This window comes from Malania oleifera, chromosome 7 (assembly GCF_029873635.1).
Source record: "Malania oleifera isolate guangnan ecotype guangnan chromosome 7, ASM2987363v1, whole genome shotgun sequence".
Classification (NCBI taxonomy): Eukaryota; Viridiplantae; Streptophyta; class Magnoliopsida; order Santalales; family Ximeniaceae; genus Malania; species Malania oleifera.
This window is the reverse complement of record NC_080423.1, coordinates 70,905,497-70,923,219: the sequence shown is the minus strand read 5'-3', so window position 1 is coordinate 70,923,219 and position 17,723 is coordinate 70,905,497. Positions and strand designations below refer to the sequence as shown.

Below are 17,723 nucleotides of genomic sequence, written 5' to 3'. Positions count from 1 at the left end.
ATATCCTTGATGTATATTGTGAACATATGTTGCAGGCATTACTTATTGAAGTATAAGAATAACTTTGAAACATTAGTGACAACCAAACTAACCTTGTAATCCATTGTAAGAGAGCAATGACAACAACATCAGGAAAAAGAACACATCATCTAGGCATCTCATGTCCATATTCCATTTGCTTAGCCAGGCATGTTCTCTAACCTCCAAGAAAAGATTAATATTTAGCTTATTTTGTTCAATTTGTGAAATATTAGATGACAACCTCCCCATTCCAAGCAATATATTTCATAGAAGATATGTTATTAAGAGCCATGAGATGCAAATGTTTCAATTATTAGCCCAGATGCTCCAAAGATCTGAGTATACATATGTAGAAACACTGTACATCGGGTCTTGCATACATTTCCCGTGCCAATTAAAACTATCAGCTACTAAAGGCAGTGCGCCCAAACTTTATCATTTGCTTCACAATCCGCTAAATCATGCAAGACAAACTTCCCCCAATATGAAATACCCTAAAATGGTAAAATGAAAATTTGCCTAGTCTAAGTGGTCTAGCAAACTGTTTGGACGGATCTGACAACAGCCACTGAAACAGCATTCAATCTATGACTAATAAGACTAATACAGAAACTTTTTTGTTCACCCTGTGCTGAAGGGGGGCACAAGAGGAAGAAAGTCCCTGATGTATAAAAACTGAAGATTCACTCTGGGAAGGAAGTCGCTGAAGTATAAAAACTGATTCAAGATAAAGTATAGGTGATCTGACAAAACTTTTTGGACAGATTATTGTTGGTTTAAAAATCTTAAATCCACCATACAAAAATGTTTTCATTATAAATTTGGGTAATATAGCAATTGTTGTTCACTTCTATGGAAGCTAATGACTTCACCAAAATTGTTTGCCAACCTAAACTATTTCGTTGAGGCTTTTCTCTTGGCATTTGAAATTTTACGTCAATTCCTAAAATAATGTTTTTGTAAGCCTCAATAAGCCCACTGAAGATGTGAACATCTGTCATAAGCATTATTTACTTCCGTAAGGTTCAGTGACTAAAATAATGATGTCCAAAATGCATTTTCATTTACCTAGGCCTTAATCAAAAAAGAGGTAAAGGTCATGAAGGTATAAAAATTAGTATAGCATATGCATTGGAGAGAGAGAGAGAGAGAATGATACATGCATGAATTCAGGGACAGGAGAGAGGGAAAGAGGTACAGGAATACAAGGATACATGCATGCAAGGGGGGAGAGAAAACAGACAAGGATATATGCATGCATGGGTGGAGCTACATACATCTCAATGTGGGCAATTGCCCCCAGTGGGATTTAAAAATTCTCTATTAACCTCCATATGTATATAAAACAGTTACATAAATTTTAAATTGACCACAGAAAAAATAAAGTATGGAACACTAGAAATTTTTATGATACTATAGATTTTTAAAAAATATAAGAAAATAAAAATAAAAAAAAACTAAAAAAATTAGTTATATCCTCTGCATTTCCCATGGAACATCTACAGTTTGATCATTGACACTTTCATACCAGAAATTATCTCTTTAGTACTAATTAATTAAGCATCCTAGTGAAACTCATAGTTCGAGATGATAGAATATTTTGCATTTTTTTTAATGAACAAGAGTTGTCCCCTTTGAGAAATGGTCATAACTCCGCCACTGCATGCATAAGAGAGAGAGGGAGAGAGAGAGAGAGAGAGAGAGAGAGAGAGTAAAATACATGCACTATGCACGCAAGAGATAGACGGTGTACACTGGTCAGCATGCAGATCTATACACCAGGATCAATCATATTTTGCCACCTGCAGATCCATTAAATGGGGATCACAATTATTTTAACTGGACTGCCAATCACTTTTGTTTATGGTAAATTAATACGCTGATTTGTGCACGATCAATCACATCAACTTGAATGTTTATAAAAAATATTAGAAAAGAAAAAAACTAAAAAAAAAAAATATTTACATCTCTAAACTTGATCTCTGCAATATGGAAAACAAAATTTTCACATGCAGAAATCAGATATCAGAAACTCAATTTCAGTTCAAATGTGAAAAATATATATATTTACAACAAATAAGAACAACGAAATAGAGTATTCACTACTTGATTTCCTTCTCAACTGCATCATTTCAGCCTAGATTGCATCATTTTGAGAAATATTTTCTTAAACTATTATTATTCTTACGAAAAAAATCAAAGAAATTCTTCATAAGAAAAAGAATACCAATTATATCTATGAGCAAGTGCCACTGAGAATATCCATCATATTTGCCCCACCCATTATACTGTCAAATTATCAAAGATACAAAGCTTTGCTTAGTCCCTTTTCTCAGCTTTGGAAACTAACCGAGTAGACACTTGTTTAGCTCCTTTTTGCATCTTCTAATAGATTTACTTACATTTCCAAATAACATGAATCCGTCTCTATGATTTTTCTCTGGTTTAGATTGTTCCTTTAGTTTCAAATACACAATTATATAGACTAAAACACTTTCATCAAATGTTTGGACCTCACATTGAATAAGAAAAAGCAAAGGATAGACCTTTAAAATGCTACATCAACTTCCCAGCCTGTCGTTGTTTTGGAGATATAAAAAAATCTTTACTTTGATGCCCCATAATAGATTGTCAACCTATGGTCATTGTTATAAGAACAATTCTAAGTTTTTCTTAGTACTTTACAAAATTAAGCACCAATGATAGCAATTGTTTTAACATTTTTCCTTCCTAGTGCAAGAAAAATTCATGCATAAAAAAGTTCAATTTTACTCATTCGAGGACCAACCTATGTCAATGACTATCCAAAGGCAAAGGGGCAAAGAGTAGGGGTTATTCACGAAAGGAATAACAAAAAATGAACTCTTTACATTTGCTATTAATATCTTTTAATAGGGAAATATTTTCTTAACATGTTTTCCATCAAAGAAAAACAAAACAAAATAAAAGAAAACTTATTACACATACAAGTAAGAATCCATGTGTTTTGTCTAATGCGTTACATGTCGCATAATGTGTGTTGTGTGTGCATCACCAATAGAAAGACAACAAAGCCCTGCCTCAAAAATCAAAAACAGGGGATATATTTGAGTGGCCAAATATTAAAGAACCAATTCAGAGTTCCTAAAGCTCCTTGTAAGACTTGTTGGAAAACCCACTGCTGAACTTGATGAATCACCCTTTGTTGTTCAAAATGGATAGTTTCATTTTTGTCTTACAAGTTGAATTAATCAAATTGAATTTTTCTCATTCTATCTCAGTGTATCCATTCGCTCGAAACTGATCTGCTTCCATTTCTACTTTACGTAGGCAAACCCAGGCTTTTTCCAGTTGTTCAATAGCCCTTCCGCATAGTTCTTCGGAATTTCAAATAGTACTCAAAATCCTCTATTTTTTATGATGTAATAAATCACTTAATGAAAGTAGATTATCTTTCCATTTATTTCAAAATTTCCATGATCCCTCCCCGAACCAAACATGAATCTTCCAATTCATTTGACTCTCACACTCAATTACTTCTGGGGAATTCCCATATCTTTTTTTTTTTTTAATGTAACAAGTCTATCCTCTCTTCTCTGTTCATATTCAAAAACAAAATATTGAAACTGATCATTAATCCCAGAATATTCAGAGGACTCTTCTGACCAAAATATGTAATTGTCAGTAAAGTTGTTTCTAAGTTGGAAAGTGAAGCATGGGTATCATTAGCTAAAGGAATGACAAAAAAAAAAATCGCGCTATAAAATTCTCTTTCCTAAGAAAATTTTTTTCTCAGCATATTTTTTCTTCAAAAAAAAAAAACTAAAACACTTATAGGCAATCATGAATGCACATCCAGGCATGAACACAAATGTTGCATAATAGACATGTTCTGTTAACAGAAGCTGCAGGGAGGAAAGCAAAACCCACCTAATACAACACCCCAAATGCTAGTGTCTAGTGTGGCCTCAGAGGATAAACACGGTGGGTGTATTTGAGTGGCCAAACAATAGACCATAAAAAAGCCAGCCGCTTCAAACACAGCTATGGGAAGGAATGAGTTCGCGATTCTGAAAGCCCAAGCCTAATATCTGACAACAAAGACTCCCAAAAGCTCTACAAGAATAAATGTGAATACTTTTTGCCAACAGACCTTTTGATGGGGCAATGCAATTCGCTAGGGTTCACAGGTCAGTTGGAATCTGCTTTATGACTGTTTTTCCATCCAAACCAACACATCGGTTATTTAGAAGTAGAAGAGCCTAACCAACCCAATTTGCTTAATCTCCTGAAACTAATAGGCTCATGAAAAACTAAAAAATAATAAATAAATAAATAAATAAAGATCAACAAGAACAGAAGGGTATTCTTAATTAACACCCCCCCAAACACACACACACCCCAAAACAAATTTGAGGATTTTGTAACTAACCTGGTCTCCTCAATACCTTCCTAAAAAAATAAATTAATATTATCAAACCCTTCCCTCCATTCCCTTCCATCCCCCCCCCCCCCCTCCCTCCTCTCCCCAGACCCTCCTCCGAGACATAGTGTAACTGAGGAACTGAGGAGTTGGATTTTTGAGGCAGGGCTAGTAGAAATGAAAACGAGAAGAGGATGAGGCTTATCATGCTTCTAAGGGCGGAAGGTTTTTTTTGGATAGAAAAATAAAATTTCATTAATAGGAAAAGAATTTACATAGATGGAGAATGAGACATCTCCCAAAAAAGGCCTGGAACTATCCAAAAAAACCGAAAAAATACCAAAGAATAAAAAACGGCATTCCAAAATGTTCCTTCTATCTCTATGTAACTCATGGAAACTTATTAGTATGAAAAAACCCAAACCAGCACACCACGGTGAGGCCAAATACTTTTTTTTTTTTCCCAAACCAGCACCCAATTTAAATTCTTCCCATTGAATATCTGTGCATTACGCACCAATCATAACCCCTATAAAACTGTGAATATTCCACACTTCCAATATGACTGCCTTATCCTTTCTCCTACCAAAGCCTTTCAAAGAAATAGTTAACAATACCAACTAAAGAAGGGCAAACCCAGCTCTCTCCAGATACATCAAAGGCACATTTCAAACCCTCCAAGAAAATTCACAATGCAAAACAAGATGAGAAACCGCCTCAGAATTTTTGAAACAGAGACATGTAAATTGGGAGAGACAGCCATCAAAGGTCTCCTAGTTTGCAGCAAGTTATTAGTATTAATTTTATTGGGCACAACCAATCATGTGAAAGCCACAATTTTAGAGGAACCTTAATTTTGGCCCAACCGTAGCCTTCCAGATGAAACGATAGAGTGGGAAAGAAGAATTGGAGTTAAGAATTCAAAAAAATATTTACAAAAAAACACTCCGGACTGATCCAAAGAGCAAGACCGAACATCCCTCCCTGATGAAAGATCACTCCCATTCAATAAAGATAACAACGAAGACAGCTCTACCAACTCCCTGTCATTAAGAGGTCTCCTAAAATGGAGACTCCGGGAAATCAATGGGGTACTCATATCCCCAATAAAGAAAGAAATAGCTCTATTTTTCTCGGAGCTCAGTCGAAAAAAAAAACGAGGGAAAGAATTGGATAAGGATGCATTACCCAGCCAAGGGTCTATCCAAAATCGGATATTCAATAAGGATGCATTACCTTGCCAGGGTGGAAGGTATGGAAAATGGCTATTTTCTTAAAGAGAGGGTTGGGGCCGTCAAAGACCCTGTTTTAATTTAGCGAAATGCTCCATGAAATTAATTTTCAATTATGAAGCTAAAAGTGGAAGTGAAGAGAAAAAAGGATGAGGGACTAAGAGAATGAGAGAGGGCGTAAAAGAGACAAAGAATCTAAGCCTTTTCTTTGAAGTAATAGTTTCAGGTTCGTAAGCAAACCAAGAATTATTAAAATTTATAAAATATTACAAAAATAGGACATATTTCAAACTGCTTCAAAAAAGGGGCAGTTGTCATGTAAGTATCCATTCACTGGTGAAGCACATGATGCAACTTTTTTCAAAATAGTTCACCCAAAATCATCAAATAGGATAGCATTTGTATTAAAAATATAGACGATTATTATCAAAAAATATATATATTGACGAGATCATCAAATAGAGGTTTCCTTTAATATTCATAGTGCATTAGTGAAGTAGACAACCATCATAGGTGGTGGCTTAGTGGTAAAGACTTACAAATATATACTTTGGAAGATGGGAGCTCCTGAGTTAGAATCCTCCAGTACAGCTACCTCACTAGATTTTAGTTCATAACATTTGATCTCAAGTGTACTATGCCGGGGGCTAGGTTTAACTTATGTCTCAACTCCTTTGAAGCACAGCACTTACGGCGCCATAGGGGCCCAAAGTTAAGGCTCATTGTTCACACAGGCTTGTCTATCTAGGCCTCTTTTAGCATTGGTTGCCCTCCTATAATAACATGACACACCCAGTAAAATTTTCCATAAAAAGATCATCCGCTCCTACCATTCCATCCAACAAACACTTCCCTTCCATTATTTATTTATAAATCTAAACGTACTAAACTCCTGGCTGTGTAAAACATTGTGTCAGCACTAAGAACCCTTACATGAAGCTGCATTTTGGCCTTACCCTAGGCATTGTTGAAAGATGCTGCTCCCACGAAGACTAAATAACACTGCCAGCCAGTGTAACCCATGCTGCTACTAATGTGTTCCCTGCATAAACATGTTGCTCCCTCATGCTGCTACTAGTTCATACACTGTTTGAACACAAAAGTAAATTTATTAATCCCCAAAATACTAATATGTACTTGAACTTGTTGGAAGAAAACTAGGAAATAAAACATTTTTAGTCAAGCTGGACCACAAAAATCTAGTTCGATGTGAAATACTCTATTCTTTGAAGCCCAATTGACTTTATATTATTTATTGGCGCCCATGTGAACAATTTAGACAAAAATATTTTGCCCATCAGTCTTCTACTGTTGTTTTGATTATATTATAATTTTAAGAAAAAAATTATTACTTATTTGTTACATAAAGAATCATAAACATTGTGAACTTTCTTATCATTAATTATTATGGCAGTGGTCACATTTCACAGATTACCTAAACAAGTACCAAATCATATAAATTCACTTCAACAATTAAACAAGCACAGACGATGTCATAGGTGATTTCATATATTACCTAAATAACTAGCAAATCATATAAATTTACATCAATAATTAGCCAAGCATAAGTGATATCATAGAAAACATACTACTTTTTTTATTTTTACAAATATATAAAATAAGGGTTTGTAGCCTCTAAAGCCTAAACTTGCACTGATTTTTGGTCTTAATCTTAAACTTTTAGTTTTCACAATCATGCCTCTGAACATGAAAATCATACCGATTTTGTCCTGTTGTTAATGATGTCTATGGAAATTTTAGAAATATTATTAAATTTGTTGATTTGACAAGTATTTTTTGTAATGATATGGCAATGCATACATTAGGGTGCACTGGTCAAATCTCCATACAATACCTATTAGAGCGCAAGTAATAACAAATGACAATGGCTCTTTTAGTTTAAAAATTGTCACATAAGGATTTGAATAAAATACATAAGCTAAATTATACATATCATTAGAAAATCTCCAACATCAGAAAAATGAACAATTTTTTAAAAACTTGCATAGATTCTATTAGTAGTAGGACAACATTGGTGTCTCAATTTTAGTGGTTTGATTGGGAAAAATCAAAAAGTGATATAAATTCAAATTTAAGGGGCTACTAACCGAAACTATTACATAAGGTTGAAAATTTGTCACATAAGGATTTGAATAAAATACATAAGCTAAATTATACATATCATTAGAAAGGCTCCAAAATCAGCAATATTAACAATTTTTTAACACTTACATAGATTTATTAGCAGTGGGAGGGCATGGGTGTGTCAAGTATAGTGGTTTGCTAGAAAGAAGATCTAAATTCAAGTTTAAGGGGCAACTAACCCAAACTAATACATAGTTGCTGGGTTTTTATTGGCTTTGAATACGAGAACAACAAAGTTTTTTCTTTCCCTTGTTTAGCAAGAAAGCATTGAATTGGTGTTTTTTCACAATTAGCACTTGCCAAATGTGAGCCACCCCTGCATCTGTACTAATGGGCATGTACTCACCGCTTCTAGATTCTTATTTTTATATAGTTTCATTACTAGTACTAAGTAAACAAGTGAATATTCTAGCTACATTTATGAGAATGACACATGCATATTCATTTATTTAATTGTTCTTGTCCTAATGTTTGGCATGTAAGCTTGATTGTTTTACCTTCAATAATTTGCAGTCACACACGGATTCTTTTATAGAGCATCTAGATGGCCATCTGAAGAGCTAAGACTAAAAATCTCACATTTATGGAAAATCATGGTTTTTATTATCGAGAAATATGATATAAAATAGTCTTTCAGCAATAAACAATTAGTTTGTTGTTACTTTTTTACTAAATAGGCATAAACAGCTAGAATGGCCACAAAATACCAAGTACATATATCTAAATGAATCTCTATCAAAGAGCATGAGGAGTTTCAAAAGAAAATGATAATCAAATTCATGACATTCTGTAAAGCTCAATAGAAACCAAAAATGAGAAAGGTGTTGGAAGAATATCCAAAAAAAAATGATTTTTGATAGTTGATCAAGTATGAAAAAAAAAATAATTTACATAACTACAATCATTAAATAATAAGTAATTCTTGTTTGTTTTTGAAGGAGAAAGGTTAAGCTATCTTCTTTAAGGACATGATTAAAATTCCAAAACATCTTCGGAGAAAATAAGACATGCTTCACATAACGGATTAGTTGAATGAATAAATGATAAGTAATTAGTCCTATAAAGAAAAAAGTTTATACTTTTATTGTGAAGATAAATAAGAACTGTAATCAGAGCTGAAAAATGCAACGGGACAGAGGAAGGATTTGCACAATGAATCAAGAGGTACAGGAAAATTCAGTCAACATTCAAGACAAAGATGAAGGATAGACATTTAAAGTAAAGAAAATCAAGGATGACACAAATTAAATTCATTTATTTCTATTTTAAACAATTTATGAGGATTTTTTAAATCTAACCAAAAATTTATTTTAGATGTTACTGCTCGAGTTAATAGATTATTTATAAGCTATATAGTTTTGTTTAGTATTCTGATTCAATATGGTCTTCAATTTTTACTTTCTAATAAAAAATATTTATTATAAAATTTTATAATTTAAATATAATTATTAAATATTCTTTACTTATAAATATTTACTAGTATCAGCATTTTGTTTAGAAACAGATTTACTAGACTGTTTGTGCGTGTAAGACTCTGTTGTTCAGACAACTAAAAAGGAAAACGCAGCAAGATTAGATGTCAAAGCAATAGGTGTTTCACATCTTTATTTTTTACTGCATTGTTTGTGCATCTTTTTTAAGTTATGAGATGTTACTTCTGTTGTGACTGTAATAATGGGGTTGTTCTCATGGCATTTATCAATTCTTCTTTAGCGGGTTGTAGCTGGTGGTTGCATTCATGAATGGAGTCTCACTTATTCAGGTGTGCCATTTGAGGACAATCAGAAACCCTCTTGCTTTTGGGATCCATCACTTGAAAGGGCAAGTAAGAGTAGATGGATGGAAGCTGGCTTTTTCTCCTGAGAAGTCAAGGTATTCTTTTTTATAACAGAACAAATCTATTAATGAAAAGAATAATTACAACGAATGGAAGATAGAAATCCTCTCGGTAAAACAGAGGGCTAACATACAAGGAGAAAACACAATTACTTTGAAGCTGCCTTCCAATCTCGTTGGACATCAGACAGCAACAGACCTTCAAAAAACCCATAAGCTGCCCAAAAAGAGGCATAAAAATTAACTTTCACCCAAAGTAAAGGAGGAGTCTTCTTATCTCTGAAAATTCTAGCACTCCTTTCAATCCATAGCACCCACAGCACTGTAAAAACTGTGGAGACCCAAAAATTCCTACCTGTTTTATTCTTCCCAAAGCCCCAAAACTTTACCCTAAAAAAATCAAAAATAGACTCCGGAGCCACCCAGTCTTCTCCAAAAAATGAAAACAGATTGTTCCACATGTATCTCGCCACCTTACAATGAAGATTAAATGGCTAGAATTCTCATTTGAACCACTGCAATTCATACAAATGTTCGGACTACGGGCTTTGTAGGACCTCCTACTCTGTAAGACATCATTCATACTGATCTTATTGAGTAGGAGAGTCCAAACGAAAGCCCAAACTTTAAGGGAACCTTTGCTTTCCAGACAACTTTCTTTAAAAGGAATGGGTTAGGATTTGTTGGTTTAGTAAGATTAGAGAAAAAAGACTTTGAAGAGAAAGGCCCCAAATCCCGAATCCAAAGCCTTGTATCCCAACCCCTTCCCCCCACCCCCCCCCCCCCCCCCCCCCCCCCAAAAAAAAAAATAGCAAGAAAGAATCCAACACAGTCAACAAATGAGTTAACTCCTCAACCTCCCTTTTGTTGAGACTCCTAAAAAAGTGGAAATCCCAAGCAAAAGACGCCCCCCCCCCCCCCCCCCCCCCCCCCCCCCCTTCTATTGAAATAAAAAGTTGAAATTGGTGCCTCATGGACAGAGGAAAACAAACAAGGCACCAACAGCTCCAACAAAGACTCACCAACCCAAATATCCTCCCAGAAACAAATTTTATCCTCAATCCCCGATATGAAACAAGTTAATGGAAAGAAAAGACAAGCTAACTGTTAAACAAACTTACAAAAACTTGCATGAGTAGCATTGCCACTTCCTTTGGAACTTCAATCCTTGCCTAAAAATCACTTTGGAGTGCTGAACAAACTGAACTGTTGATAAACTGATACGTTGAGTTGAAGCAAAGTTAACTCACACCTGGCTGATTGCCATAAGTCAATTCACAGTGCCACAAATACTGCTAGTCTTTGCTTCCATGCTGAAATTTCTTATATCTCAAGCTTTGACCACACGTATTGTTTCATGAGTATTTAGTTTATACTTGTGAGATCTAGATTCATTATTGTTTGTAAAATTACTTGAACTTGGATCATGTATGCATTGGACAATGTTGTCCGTTGGGTGTGATAGTTGGACTATAGCGAACCAAGTGCTCCTGTGCCAAGAGCACAAGTTGTAATAGAGATTGGTATAACGAATACCAAGTGTTCTTGGAAAGTGGAAGTAGGTCACATAAGACCAAACTACTATAAAGCCTGGTGTATTGTTTGTGGTTGCTTGGTTGCTTTTGTTTTGTTTGCGAGTATTTATTTGCTTTCAAACTTTGATTCAAAAAATTTTTTTGAACAAGATTTAAAAATCAAGCCAAGTTCACCACTTCAACCCCACCACCACCCACACCACCTACAACCACCCCCACCGCGCGCGCGCGCTCGCGCGGGGGTGCCATATCATGGTCAACATAGGCTACTTTGATTCATTATCAGCTTTATTAATCTAACAATAAGGTTTCCCCTTAAGAAGCACCAATACCAATATGGGACAGATATGACATGGTGATATGGCGATTTTTGGAATATATATATATTATGACACAGTAAGGATACGTTAATTAATTAATGTAAAATACTAATATCTACAGGCATGGTTTTCCCTTTTAAATGAAAAACATTGACGCACATTTATAAGTTTTTAAAATGAAATATAGGCTTCTTTAGATGCAAATTTAACAAACAAATTCCATGTACAAACTAAAATTATAAATTCTTTAGCTATATTCATATTAGAGATTAATCAGCATTAAAAACCTTGGTCCAAAAACAGAAAAATAACATGAGGAACATAGAAAGCTAGTCAAGCAAAGAGCCTGGCTCTGTTCTGGTGCACATGGCTGGTGTTCACCAGTGCACCATAAAGAAATTAAAAACAAAAAGGAAACAAAGAGTGGCTCATGTGTGGTTGGGGAGGGTGGGGGAGGGAGGAAGGAAGGAGAAGAGAGAGGCTCAACATAGGCTCAAATTGAAGAAAGGAAATCTTCCTCGGTGACTCAGCTGTCCCTCAGGTCTGTTGCTCTTCAAGTGACTCCTCTTTGTCGCCGCATGTCCAGCAGTGCAAGGGTCACTTGGAAGGTCCAGTGGTGCAGGGCAGCAAGGAGCTAGGGCTCAAACTCTATTACCTCTACATCTCTCAACTTTCATTTCTTTTCTTTTTTCTTATTTTTTTGGGAGGGTTTTGTTTCATTAAAAAACATTTTTATAAGGAGAACCAAATGGCAGTATTTTACAACCCAACCATGTCCCATCATGTCCTAATGTCACAAGTCAGCTGGTTCAGGGCCTTATGCTTTATTGTATTGCTTGTTTTGTGCACATTAAATGAGCAACTATCACATAAACACTAGTAAAGGATTTGTTCAGGGTAGAGCAATGCCTTAGGGAAAAGGGGAAGTATGACTCCTCAGCATGCTAGAATTAGATTTGTATAGAAATCTTTTTAGGGGAGGATGAGTGTTCATCAATGTTGCAAAACCCCCTAGCTATCGTGGACGTGTACTTTAGCCTACTTACCTCACTAAATAGATGTTGTCTACAGATGTGTGATAATGTGAATTACGTTTTTTTACAGTTTACGGCTTCACTTGTGTTTACTTCCATGATTGCTTATTGCGCTTCAGCCTGAATGTATATTCGATGCTTGTGAATTTTTTCATGAGGTGAATCCCCAATTTACTTTCTGCCGAATAAGAGTTTAGATGGTTGGAAGGGTGCTCTTTTTTCTTTGGGAGGCATGGCCTCTCTAATTCAGACTTATCTTTCTAATACCCTATTGAATTTTCTTTCTATTTTCAAAATGTGTGCAGGAGTTGCAAGCAAGTTTAAGAGAAATAGGAGAGATTTTCTCTGGTCAGGGGTAGGTGGCTGTAGGGGTCATTTGGTGAAGTGGGCGGTGATTTGTAGGTCAACGGGAGAGTGATTTGGGTCTTGGAAATTTGGTGTCTAAAAACACAACTCACTTGGCCAAATAGCTTTGGTCGTTTCCGTTTGAGGATTCCTCCCTGTGGCATAAAGTTGTTAAAAGCAAGTTTGAACTTGATGAGAATGAATGGGATACCAATATGGGTTCTAGATGTTCTTCAAAAAGTCCATGGAAAGCTATATCCAAAATTTATCCTCTTTATTCCCCAAACTAAATTTTTGTTCATTAGGGATAGCAATATCCATTTTTGGAAAGACCTTTGCTCAGGGAATATTGTTTTGTCCACCCCTTTTCCTCATCTCTTCCTCCTGAGCTCAGGGCAGAATGAACCCAGTTCTTCCTTTTGGTTGATCCAGGTGGTCCTTTATCTTCATGGGATTTCCAGTTCAAGAGATCCTTGAATGATAGGCAAACGGAGGAATTAACTTCTTCGTTAGTCTTGTTAAATAAATGTTGGGTAACTTCAGAAGCTGATAATCGACCCTGGTCTTTGAATCTCTCAGGGTGTTATGCTTGCAAATCTTATCGTGAGCGCTTGACTAGCTCTAATTTTTCCTTTCCACTCTGCAAAAACTATTTGGAAGGCCAAAATCTTCCCTAAAATCAAAGCTTTTCTCTGGTTGGTTGTGCTCAATAGGATCAACACTAATAATTTGCTGCAGATTGGGAGGCCTTTAAAAGCTCTCTCTCCATATATGTAGGCGCTTTGTTTTAATTGCTCAGAATCTGCTCCGCATCTTTTCTTCCATTGTTATTTTGCATGGAGGGTTTGGAGCAAACTATTTAGTTATTTCGAGGAAAGTTGATTTTTTCAAAAGACAGTGCAGCAGTTTTTGGCTATATCTTTTGTTGGTTTTGGTAGTAAAAAGGAAGGAACAGTGTAATGAAACTGTGTTGTGTTTGCAATATTTTTGGGTCTGTTGAAGGAACGTAACGCGAGCATATTCTCAGGGAAAAAGATTCATTATTTGACTTCAATTTGGTGTGAGTAATGGATACTTCAAAGGGGCGTACTTTTTGGATATTCAGTGTGATTGGCATTCTTTGCTGACTTATTGGGACGTGTGAATTTTTTTGTGTTGTTTTTGTGCCTTTTGGTTTTGCATTTTTGTTTTCTCGGGGGTTTCCTAGAGTTTGATAAGGAGATGTTTCTTCTCCTGGTTGTTCATTCTTAATCTATCAATGGGTTTCTTTTGCTGTCATAAAAAATAAAAAATTATACACTGACCACACGGCCTTTCACACGGTGTGAAGTGTTTGTCCTCTAATAGTTCGTATTAGAGCTTAATTAATTGCTTCGTGATATGGTTGCTTTCGACTTTTGGGATGGTGTAAAGCATAGGTAATAAAATCATGTCACATGCTAATAAATCATGTCACATGCTAATAAATCATGTCACATACTAATACAGAGATGATTGATGTGCTAGAGGCACAAGTAAAGACCTTCAACCATATGGCCGTAAAGGTGACACAACTTACAAACTAATGAATTATTAGAGGGATCCCAAAATGGCAACAAGGATCCAATATGAACTATTAAAAGATTTCCAAGGTACGTTAGAAGTGTCATAACACCAAACACATGAGCTTACTACAAAGATGAATATGGTTCGTGCTTTCTGGAATGCCAATTCTACAAAGGGTAGAAAATGGGAGAGCAAGGGTTATGGAACCAAGAGCATTTTGTGGTGCCTATGATATTGAAGAATTGGAGTACTTAATTGACATCAAACAGTTCTTACGGCGTACCAAGTAGGTTGAGATTCAAATCAGCCCCCATTTGGGAGCACTTAAAACAAAGGTGCTTATAGCACTTTAACACTTAAAATAAGCACTTTTACCACCCAAAAAAATAAAAAAAGTAGTGTTTTGCTTGTTCTACAAAAAACAATTATTGCAAAAAGTACTTTTTTAGAACCACTTTTTTGAGAACCAAACTAAGATTACTTTTTGGCCACTTATGAGTGGCACTGTTCATACACAGGGTCAATTTTGTAAATAGAAAAAAAATTAAGTGGCTATTTTATAATTAAAAAAAAATATATATATATTAGACGATAATCATTTATTATTTTATTATGTATTACAATATATTAATTATTGAAGAAACATAATTTAATTTTGAAATGAAGAAGAACCATCTACAATTTAAATTAATATTAAAAAATTAAAAATAAATTTTAATTCAAAAATTAATATAATTGTTTTTACATTTTTTTAAATAATTATATATTATTTTACTACGTATTACAACATATTAGCTATCATAATTCAATTTTGGATTGAACAAGAACTATTATTAATTTAAATTAACAGTAAATAAATTAAAATTTTAAATTTAATTAATAATATTATTTTTATCATAAATTAATATGATAGTAATATGTTATAAATATACATTAATAACAAGATTATTATCTACTAAAAATAATAATCTTATATTATTTTATTTAATCAAAAATATTTAAATTTTAATTAAAATAATTATTAATGAAATTGTTAATTAAAAATATTAATATTTGTAATTCAAAATATATTTAAAAATAATAACATAGCACCCAATAATAAAGTACCCAAATACCACTTATTTTAAACACAACCAAACACCACTTATTACTTTCAAAGTTTCAACATTTTTTTAGTTCAGAACTTGTTAAATTCAGCAACCAGCAACCACTAAAAAGGACGACAGCCACTCCAACTCAATGCACCCTACCTCTTATGATAACTCCCTGGCACACTCTACAAGCATATTAATAGCCAGGACCACTCTTCCCCATACTAATGTTCAGCCTCGAAACCCTCTCAAAAATATGGAGAAGCCACAAAATATTCAAAAAAGAAGGCCGATAATCCTCTCGGAAATTGATAATATCATCAGCAAACTGTAGGTGCAAAACCATTACCTCCTCCCTCCCCACTCCAAACCTTTTCACTAGACCTATATCCACAACCCTATAACCACCCTACTCGGAACATCAACCACTAAGATGAACAAAAACAAGGAACGAGGATCCCTTTGTCTAATCCCCCTCGTAGCCCTAAACCAAGTTTTAGGCTCACCATTCACTGATACCAAATAATTCACATTAGACTTACTGTTAAAACTTGATATACATTGTTGGCCCACAACCTAACAATAGCTTAAGCTTTTAGGTAAAGTGGTAATCTACCAATGTATCAGAGCTGGTTACCAGGAGGTCATGGGTTCTAGTCTTGTTGCCCTTTGTTGTGTGGTATTTTTTTTTTTTTTTTGTTAAGCCTAATAGCATGTTAAAAAAAAAAAAAATAGTGTTCCAGATCATGGGTACTATTTATCGTGTGTTAATCTCTCCACATGCTATTAGGCTGCACGTGCAGGGGAGTGTTAAATCTTGATATACATTGTTGGCCCACAACCTAACAGGTTAAGCTTTTAGGTAAAGTGGTAATCTAACACATATGATCTCTCATCCAACTACGCCATCTCTCTCCAAACCTCTTCCTCATAAAACTCTAATCCAAAAAGTTCCAACTCACTCTATCATAAGCTTTTTCGAAATCTAGCTTAAAAATGCCCCTTCTTCTTCCTCTTCCAAGCGTCCTCGATGACTTCATTTGCAGTCAAAATGGCATCAACAACAATCTGTCCCCCCCCCCCCCCTCTCAATGCACTTTGGGCCTTAAAAATAGTCTTATCAAACACCACAATCAACCTTCTAGCTAGAAATTTAGGGATTATTTTATAAACACTAGATACTAGATTAATAGGTCTATAATTAGAATTCTTTATAGACTTAACTTTTCTTTAGAACAAAAGTTATGAATGTAGAATTAATACTCTTGCTTAAAATCCCATTCTAATGAAATTCGTTAAAAACCTTCAGCAAGCATCCTTAACTGCCACCCTACACTCTTAAAAGAAAGCCAAATTGAAACCATTCGGCTTGGGAGCTTTATCCCTCTCCATCCCAAAGACTGTAGATCTAACTTACTCATCCTCGAAAGGCCTCTCTAACCAAGCTGTCTTATCAGCGACAAAAAGATTCCAGCACCAGTTTGATCTCATCCTGCTAATATCCAATATAATAAACCCCCCCCCCCCCCCCCCCCCCAATCCACCTCCAACAGCCTGATCCAATTCTTCCTCATTTTCCCACTAGCTATCCATTGGAAAAAAAAAAAAAAAAAAACCTAGAATTACAATCACCATCTCTTATCCATTTAAACTTTGTCTTCTACCTCCAAATAATCATTTCCTTAAAGATCACCTCTTCCAGTTTGTTCGTCAATGAAACCCCTCTTGATGACTCCGAGAGAGAGAGTAACAACTTCTTCTTTTCTATCTAACACATCCAAATCAATTAATGTATAATTGGTAGCTAGGCAAACTTGAACGTGAGCTCAAGGCATAATCTTTCCTTAGAATGTTGAGTAGAATGCTCGACACAAATTGTGGATCTAAAGCAAGATAGTAAGGGAATGTGAAACTGTTTTCTACTTTGGTGTGGATATTTGAGACATATTAGTGAAAAACAAAGCTGCTCTATTTTTTTTAAGGTTTGAAATTGTGGGCAAGGACTCAACTTCATCTACAAAGAGTTCAAGACTTCCCTACCACACAAGCTGCCTCAAAATGTTTGACTAACCCACACCTAAAGAGAGTAGCTCATCAAGTGGAAATAGCGAAAAATATTTAAAGAAGGTCAAACCCAAAAGTAGGGGAGCCAACACCAAGGCATTAACGTCAAAGAAAGCATCCTTGTCTCAGGCCTCCAACACATCCAATGGTAAG

The 17,723-nt window shown here is 35.0% G+C and overlaps 1 protein-coding gene across 43 annotated transcripts in view; it reads right to left on the bottom strand.

Annotated features, from left to right (window-relative positions):
* LOC131160309 (dirigent protein 17-like) overlaps positions 1-17,723 on the bottom strand; it is a 66,219-nt gene that overhangs the window by 33,302 nt on the left and 15,194 nt on the right. For 11 of the 43 annotated variants that reach the window (XR_009137988.1, XR_009138002.1, XR_009137990.1 and 8 more), the window contains exons 2-3: positions 1,742-1,823; positions 93-196 (exon numbers count right to left, since the gene is read on the bottom strand). The exons of 7 other annotated variants lie outside the window; for them this stretch is intronic. Coding sequence is in view for 2 of the 36 variants with exons in the window: in XM_058115867.1 (XP_057971850.1) it covers positions 1,742-1,743 (2 nt within the window). In the remaining 34 variants the exon portion in view is untranslated. Of the gene's footprint in view, positions 1-92; positions 202-1,741; positions 1,824-6,194; positions 6,429-6,611; positions 6,742-17,723 lie in introns of those variants that run through there. 25 more of the 43 variants (XR_009137991.1, XM_058115851.1, XM_058115849.1 and 22 more) reach the window with 6 other exon arrangements.